This window comes from Pantherophis guttatus, chromosome 6, assembly GCF_059756535.1.
Source record: "Pantherophis guttatus breed Tessera chromosome 6, ASM5975653v1, whole genome shotgun sequence".
In the NCBI taxonomy this organism is placed as follows: Eukaryota; Metazoa; Chordata; class Lepidosauria; order Squamata; family Colubridae; genus Pantherophis; species Pantherophis guttatus.
The window spans coordinates 62398992-62408054 of NC_142068.1; the positions used below are offsets into that span (position 1 = coordinate 62398992).

Consider the following 9063-nt stretch of genomic DNA (forward strand, 5'->3'; position numbering starts at 1 on the left):
ATACAACTTCAAGACAGTGAGCTTAGATATGATATAAAAATACAGGAAAAATAATACTTGGAAATTATAGACTCCTGTAGACTAATTTTAGTAACTTATTCCACAGTCTTCTGCATAGTAATGTATAGAAAGAACATTGCAGGGAAGCTGAGCTTCAAAATTCAGAAATAAAAACATATCATTAATAAACTTTCAATAAAAAAATGAGCTGTGGCAGATTTAGAGGGAGAGAGGAAGTTGCAATGATATCATAAGCAAAAACAAGTAACCGATGTAACACATAGGAAAAGTCTCTGCCAAGCACAGGATGCCATGCCTTTTTCTTTTCAAGGAAGGCTGAAGATTATTTGCCATGGCAATTTAAACAGCAATCTATGATAATTGTGCTCCCTCTTGTGGTTGTTCAGGAGGTTAAACAGGATTGTCTGTGAATGTAATGAGCTTTCAGTTAGCTTACAAAATCCAGTAAGTTAATAAGTAAGTAAGTAAGTAAACTGCCAACTCACAAAATCCAATAAACAAACAAACAACAAACAAACAGATTACTTACACATTAACAGGCAGTCTAGAATAAAACAATCAAAACAATCATAGAAATATAACATGGGTTTTACAAATGTATCAATGAACCCACTGACCCCTAAATTATGTACCTCCTCAACACCCTCATATGAAACCTTTCAGAAATGGGTCCAGAAATTGGTCCAGCTATTGGCAATATAATAAAGGCAAAGAAATAATGTTTTGCCACCCTTATTGCCACAATAGAGGCTCAAATATGGACTTTCACTTGTGTTTAGTTGGATTTTCACTTTGTCCAATGGTGCTTCAGGCATGATTTCATGTCTATCTGTTAGATGTCTGAACTTAGAGTTAAGAGACTTTGAATCTATATGTTTATACTTTTTTGTTTTGAGTTTTACCTCCCAGTGAACTAGATGTTCATGCTTCTATCACTGCTGCTGGTATTCTTACTATTAATTTAAAAGGTAGGTGCTGTAGAATATAAAGAAAAACCAATAATATTGGAAGTAAGATATATTGTTGCAGTGTGTAGTAAGATGCATTATTCCACTGTGGTTTGTTTAGTTGCAACTGTGTTTTTTCCCCAAGTGCTGGTGTGGGTCGTACAGGCACATTCATAGTAATAGATGCCATGATTGACATGATGCATGCTGAACAAAAAGTTGATGTTTTCGAGTTTGTGGCAAGAATTCGTAGCCAACGTCCACAGATGGTTCAGACAGATGTAAGTAATCATACATACATACATACATACATACATACATACATACATACATACATATTATTTCCAGTAAATATAGGAAGCCTTTTTCTATATGAATCTTTTGCATGTACATCAATAAAAGTTATTTTTTATTGGTGAACATTTTCTTCTTCTCACTGTTAAAATCTTGGAAATGACAGAGAAACAAAAAGAATTTGCATAGCAACTTAATTTGATATTGTATTCTGTCTCAAATACATCAGGCATTCTTGTTCCCTAAAGCAGTTGTATTTATTCACAGCGAGATTGTCACATATCTCATTTTCTCACTGCTGACATGATGATATCCTAGTGTTTAGAAGAATCACCATCTATTTAAATGATGTTAAAACAGGAGCTAGCTGTTCATAGCAAATAGGAAGGTTTTTTTTTTAAAAAAGTCAGAGGACAGCACTTTTTCTCACTGAAAATATTTTCCACAAAAGAATTGATACAATCCTCTGTATATGCTCTTGTTTCTATCTAAGATTATCAAATGGGAGATGGGAGAGATTCATTTCTTTGTTAGATTTTTGCAGCTTTTACCATATCACCTGACCTTTTTTATTGTTTTTGTTACGAGAACATTGATGCTATTTTGTAATAAGTAGGTACCACTCTCCGTCTTTAAGTCTCAGGTGTAGCATTTAAGACTTCAGGCTACCAAGTGACCTCTGAAAGGTTTGAGTTTAACCTCTTTTGTAACTTTTACAGAAAATTCAGCTCCTCAAACAGCAGCTTGGACAGTACATTTCACCAATGTGCACTAGGACTGTGGGCGTGCATGAAATATGTAGGTTGAAAACTGCCCATACCTTCAGGGCAATTAAAAATACTCTTGACATATCAGTCCTGTCAATGAGAATATATCTATCCTGCACTTGTTGCATTGGTTACCAATAGGTTCCTGGCTCAATTCAAAGTGTGAATTATCACCTTAAAAACCTGTTGCAGCATAATACTGGACTACATCAGGCAATATCTAATGAAAATGGAAATATATTCATCTGTTTCAGTTCTATAGAGAGACCCTTTTCCAGGTCTCACCTCCTCATAAAGTTCATAGATTGTAGGCCAGATGGCAGGCTTCTAGGGGGCAGCCCCATTTGATGTAATTCCCCTTTGAATTACAAATAACCCCTATTCTAGAGGCATTTTGAAAATTAGTGAAAGCAGTGCTGTTTAATTGAATGTCACCACTAATGAATCAGAATTATATGTTGAATTTTACTGCCTAAATATGATTGTAATGCCCTGTTCTCAGCTTTATTTTATTATTTCCAAATCCAGAGTATTTTTGGACTGGGGGAGGCTATACACATAGTTCTCGACTAACAACAATTCATTTAGTTACTGCTTGAAGTTACAAGGGCACTGAAAAAAAATGACTTATGACTGTTTTTCACATTTACGACCTTTGCAGCATCCCCATGGCCATGTGATCAAAGTGCTTACCGTGTTTCCCTGAAAATAAGACTCTGTCTTATATTTTTTTGAACCCTGAAATAAGCGCTTGTCCTTATTGCCATGCGCTCAAAAGCCCGATTGGGCTTATTATCAGGGGATGTCTTATTTTGGGGAAAACAGGGTATATTTATCACGATTGCAGTGTCCCAGGGTCATGTGATCACCTTCTGCGACCTACTGACAAGCAAAATCAATGGGGAAGCCAGATTCATTTAACAACTATGTTACTAAATTAACAACTGCAATGATTCATTTTGACAACTGTGGTAAGAAAGGTCGTAAAATGGGACAAAATTCACTTAACAAATGTTTCACTTAGTAATATAAATTTTGGACTCAATTGTGGTCGTATGTTGAGTGTGTACACATTGTTGTACACATTGTAAAAATAAGTGAAATCTTTAATTGTAAAACAATGTTGTTGAATTCTATTTAACTACAAATGTTTCAAAGGTTGTGATGTAGAGTATTCTGTTTCTTTACAGATGCAGTATTCCTTCATATATCAAGCCTTACTTGAATACTACCTCTATGGTGACACAGAACTGGATGTATCCTCCTTAGAAAAACACCTGCAGCCATCAAATAGCACCACACCAAATCTTGTTAAGATAGGATTGGAAGAAGAGTTTAAAGTAAGCCTTTAAAAATGTTATAAAATATGAAACAAAGTACATTTTTAAAATGTAATTTGGTGATTGACCTAATATTCTTTTTTAATACATTAATTATTTCCTCCTAAAATATTTGATATTTTTTTTGCAATATCTGTCATGTTATTTATACCTAAAATATCAAGTTATGTAAAATTTTAAAATTAAAGTTTTTTTTATTTCTAGGCTTTTAATTTTTTTATTGAAACTAAGTGCTATGGAAATGAAAGCAGGATCATAAAGAAAATATTAAAACAAAAACCTCACCCAAGCAAATATTTGAAAAAAATGATTGGGAGTACATAAGTACATTTATAGTGTTAAGTATGAAAAAATAGTCATGTTCAAAAATTCCTGTCCAAAAAAAAACTTGTATTGGTGAAGGAAAAATTACTCTGTTAACATAACTAACAAATAGTATTTCAATAAAACATTCTTTTAGATTCTTATAGATGTGTGAATTTTTCAGCTGATGCTATTTCATTAAAAAAAAGAAAACAATTTTTCTTTCTCTCTCCACCCGCCAAAGTACCGTAACCAGTATAATATACCCTGTTTCCCCCAAAATAAGACATCCCCTGATAATAAGCCCAATCAGATTTTTGAGGGCATGACATTAAGGACAAGCGTTTATTTCATGGTTCAAAAAAATATAAGACAGGGTCTTATTTTTGGGGAACCATGGTAACAAACTGGTCCTTAACTTCCCATACAGCTTATAGACCAATCAACACTAAGTAGACATTATATGGTGGATATTATGAGTTTTAAAATTTCCTTATATAGAAGTATATAACAAAGTTTCTGTGCAAATGTAATTATATGATACGTTGGTTTATCAAGCAGAATTTTTCAGAAGAAAATATGATTAAGACATTTTGGTTGAATTTGTTACTGTTCTCACATTGAGTTTTCATATTTTCATTTGTAGTCATTATCTAATTTTTACTTTTGTTTTAGAAATTAACAAATGTTCGAATAATGAAAGAAAACATGAGAACTGGTAATCTGCCAGCAAATATGAAGAAAGCCAGAGTTATCCAAATAATCCCTTGTAAGAAATTAAATTGCATATTCAAACAAATTGTATAATTTAATTGACAAAAACTTACCTAAGAGAATATTGTAATATTTTAGAAGCAACAGCAGGTGGCATTGCAAACTGAAATATAACTAAATTTTATAAAAGCCTGCTGACCATAATTTATGTTATTATTGATGATAAAATATTTAGAATTTTACAAAATCTACTTTTTTGTTCCCTAGATGACTTTAACAGAGTGATTCTTTCAATGAAAAGAGGTCAGGAGTACACAGATTATATCAATGCTTCCTTTATAGATGTAAGTACTTTTCTGTACAGAAAATGCACATACTGTAAGAGATGTTCACATCTTTTCCAGAATATTTGTTTAAAATTCATCTAGAAAAGAGCATGACCTTCAGCATTACTATATGTTAATATCCTGTTAATTTTTTTAAAAGGAATCAGAGACTCATAATAACAATAAAAAAACCTTGTATTTAAAATATCAACATAAAGAAGCAAACATCTTTGCTTTTTTATTAGAACCATGTTTAATTTACTTTTTACTGTGGCAGGATTTGTTTTATTTAATTGAGAATAGAAATAGATAACTTTCTTTGCTGCTGTCAAACTTTTCTCTATTTTGGTGAAGAATATGTTCTTTCTTGGTGTTTCAACAATAGATGAATGTCCATTACACAGTATTGAACTCATATAGTGCATTATTGTCAAAGTTGCATATGTTAAGCTTCATAAAAGTGTATGATGCTCAGAGTGCTTTGACTGAAGCCACAGATATCTCCAAAATTTGTCATCTAATTGTATTGTTAATAGGACAAAAAAAATATTACAGACATGACTGAGAAATGTCATATTAACTATATTTAATTAATTTAAATACATGTAAATATACACGAGAGGAATCATTTACTGCCCTGGTCCCATCTATTCTATGATTCTGATCTTCTTCTCAAAGGTCAACTGTAGAAGAAGAGCCACACACATTGGCAGTAAACAATATCATTTCTTTGATTTTGACTTTTGTGAAACCAACCATTGTGTTTTGTAAACTGTGGCTTCCAACCATATCATTTAAATTTGGCCATTGTGGCTAGCTCAACAGACGATTGTGAGAAGAAGTTGCGTGTTTTCTTGGTTTAGTGAAGTAGTCAACATAATGGTATTCCTCTCACATCCTCCTTTCAGATGAAAGAGAGCTCATTATTTATTAACTTAACAAACCCTTGCCTTCTCTGGTGCCACCCTCCAACATGTCTTCTTTTCAGTCATTGTAACTGACAAAATACAAAAACCTCAGTGAAGACTTGGGCTAAATTTGCTTAACTAATTTCTTTGATTTGTGGATCAGAGTGAATGGGACTGGGAAGGACCTTTAGAATTTTAAAGAAAGCATCTATTCGGATAGATCTATTTAATATAAAATTCCTTTCAAACAGGGGAGAATCTAGATAACAATTGTCAAAGGATGAAATATTTCTTTATGTCCAGGGTTATCGCCAAAAGGATTACTTCATTGCAACTCAAGGACCTCTTCCTCATACTGTGGAAGACTTCTGGCGAATGGTATGGGAGTGGAAATGCCACACCATCGTTATGCTTACAGAAGTTCTGGAAAGGGAGCAAGTATGAGCATTTTGTACTGTATCTTGTAAATATTTTGTTATTAATATTTTTTAAAAAACAGAACAAGAGTATGGGAAACTCATTATACATCATTAACATTGATCTGTAAAATGTAGTACCTCAAAGGCCTAGCATGAATTTGTCCTAGCAAATGTTTTGCAATCCTGAGGCTGTGGAACTACAATTGATGATTTTGTTATTGACCAGGATTTTAACTGTTCAATAAATAATGAAATCTCCTGTGAAGGAGCAAAACTGGATACTCTTGAATTGCTGCTGAGGCAAACACTTGTCTATAGCAGTAGCAATAGCACTTAGACTTATATACCACTTCACAGTGCTTTGCAGCCCTCTCTAAGCAGTTTGCAGAATCAGCCTATTGCCCCCAATAATCTGGCTCCTCATTTTACTGACCTCGGAAGGATGGAAGGCTGAATCAACCTTGATCCAGTGAGACTCGAACTGCTGGCAGCCGGCAATCAGCAGAATTAGCCTGCAATACTGCATTCTAACCACTGTGCTACCATGACTATCACAGACAAACAGATGGTTTGCAAAAGCTTGAACTACTTTACAATCACATGTTTTCAGAAAATGTAGAATTCTAATTATCATACCTTGTGCCATAGCCAAAGTCCCAAAAAAGTCATCATAATTCAGAGGAAGATACAATCAAATGACAGGAAATTCAGTGGGAATTAAATGTGATTCTCTGCTCAGATTTTATTATGTTTAATTATTATGTTGCAATTTCCTTATAGTAACAATGCTGTATATTTGGTGTTATATTAATTGGGATATCAGAACCAGTTTGGTATGATTCTTTTCATTAGTCGGATTACATGGTACATATTGTTATGGTACAATATAAGTGGGTGGGGAAGATTGGAATTAATTTGTAAATCACCATTCCCAGACATAATTGACATAGCTTAGATAGCAATAAGAAATCTAAAAGCACCATTTTTTTTTCTGTTTCTAAATTTTACAGGAAAAATGTTTTCAGTATTGGCCATCAGAAGGTTCTGTTTCTTATGGCGATATTACCATTGATATTAAGAATGACTTGCTTGTTGATACTATAAGCATAAGGGACTTTTTGATTACACACAACCAGGTATTCTTCATAATTTCCCTACTTCTTAAACTTCAGGTTTTTTCTTACTGTTTCTTACTGTCTTAAATACATTTTACTTCATATTTAGCAGACTGGTCAATGTTTATGAATATCTTATTTTAACAAATGTATTCTATCAGGAATAAGCAAAGGAACAAATATCAGAACAGGGAAATTTTCACTGCTGAGAAATTTAATCCCACCCTTCTGTAATTGGCTAACAATGCAAGTTTCACAAGTTGACTTGGCTACAATTTGCAGACAAGAAAGAAGATGTATACTGCAGAACTCAGAAATCAAGTCATCTTTCATACATGCACATGCACTTACCACACATACATACATATATACACACTTATATGTATATAAGTACAGTATATACCATACACACACACACACACACACACACACACACACACACACATATGTTTGTATGCATGGTGTGGCAGCACCAAGGTTTAAATTGTAAGCCTTTTCAAATCAACAGATCTGAATTATTGTTTCCTTGACCTGAAGTGTGCAATATATTTCTTTCATTTGATTCTATTCAATCCTTAAATTAATGAAGAACTTTTCTTCATCAATTTAGTGTTCAGATTACTGGAGAATGTTAAAAATGGAAACTCTGGGTACATATATATATTGTATATATACCATATATATATGGTACCATGGTCCCGATACTCCCATGTTACACCCCTCCTGCGCGGTTTGCATTGGCTACCGGTTGCCCTCCGGGTGAGATTCAAGGTGCTGGTGTTGACCTATAAAGCCCTACATGGTTTAGGATCAGGATATTTGGCGGACCACCTACAGCCAGCAACAACATCCCATCGCCCGGTTCACGCCCATAGAGAGGGCCTACTCAGGGTGCCGTCGGCCTACTCAGTGGCGGCTGGCGGCCCCCAGGGGTAGAGCCTTCTCGGTTGGGGCGCCCACCCTCTGGAATCAACTCCCCTTGGAGCTCCGACTAGCGCCTGACCTTCGCACCTTCCGCCGGGAATTAAAAACTTGGCTTTTCAAATCCCTTGACCTGGTCTGATGACGGGGTTTTAAGGGTTTTAATGGGTTAATTTTAAATTTTTTAGATTTTAGTCTTTATTTTTATTGTGGCTTGTGTTTTATTGTTGTGAGCCGCCCTGAGTCCATTGTGAGATAGGGCGGCATATAAGCCGAATAAAATAAACATATACATATATATACATATACATATACATATACATATACATATACATATACATATACATATATATATACATACATACATACATACATATACGTATACGTATACATATATATATACGTATACGTATACGTATATATATATATATATATATACACATATACATATACATATACATACATACATACATATATATATATATATATATATATATATATATATATATATATATAGTATTTTAAATATATTTTCTAATATTACATTGGGCAGTTAAGAGGAAAAGGTAGCTGATATAAATTGCATAATTTTTGTCACTACTTATAAAAATGTTGCAATATGTAATAGACTCTGAAAGCTTTTATGAATCTATTTAAAAGTAAATCTTGCTATGTCTAATGGAATTACTCTCAGAAAAGCAGACGAGGCTTTGGTATTTAAAACTATTTCTTTCTGTTACTAAAATTATTTTAAACTTGTGGATTTCTCACTTCTGAATAACCAGGAGAAGCAAGGCAGAGTTATTCGACAGTTTCATTTTCATGGATGGCCTGAGATAGGCATTCCGACTGAAGGGAAAGGTATGATTGACCTCATCGCAGCTGTTCAGAAACAGCAACAGCAGACAGGAAACCATCCCATTACAGTACACTGCAGGTAAACACATTCTTACATTTTTTTCTCCTCATATATTCTTTTGCAGCTTTA

The 9063-nt window shown here is 33.8% G+C and overlaps 1 protein-coding gene across 5 annotated transcripts in view; it reads left to right on the forward strand.

Moving 5' to 3' along the window:
- PTPRE (protein tyrosine phosphatase receptor type E) overlaps window positions 1–9063 on the forward strand; it is a 125048-nt gene that overhangs the window by 105063 nt on the left and 10922 nt on the right. For all 5 annotated transcript variants that reach the window (XR_015728340.1, XM_034436462.3, XM_034436461.3 and 2 more), the window contains exons 13-19: window positions 1114–1249; window positions 3220–3369; window positions 4348–4441; window positions 4654–4730; window positions 5924–6058; window positions 7050–7175; window positions 8861–9012. Coding sequence is in view for 4 of the 5 variants with exons in the window: in XM_034436462.3 (XP_034292353.1) it covers window positions 1114–1249; window positions 3220–3369; window positions 4348–4441; window positions 4654–4730; window positions 5924–6058; window positions 7050–7175; window positions 8861–9012 (870 nt within the window). In the remaining variant the exon portion in view is untranslated. The remainder of the gene's footprint in view (window positions 1–1113; window positions 1250–3219; window positions 3370–4347; window positions 4442–4653; window positions 4731–5923; window positions 6059–7049; window positions 7176–8860; window positions 9013–9063) is intronic.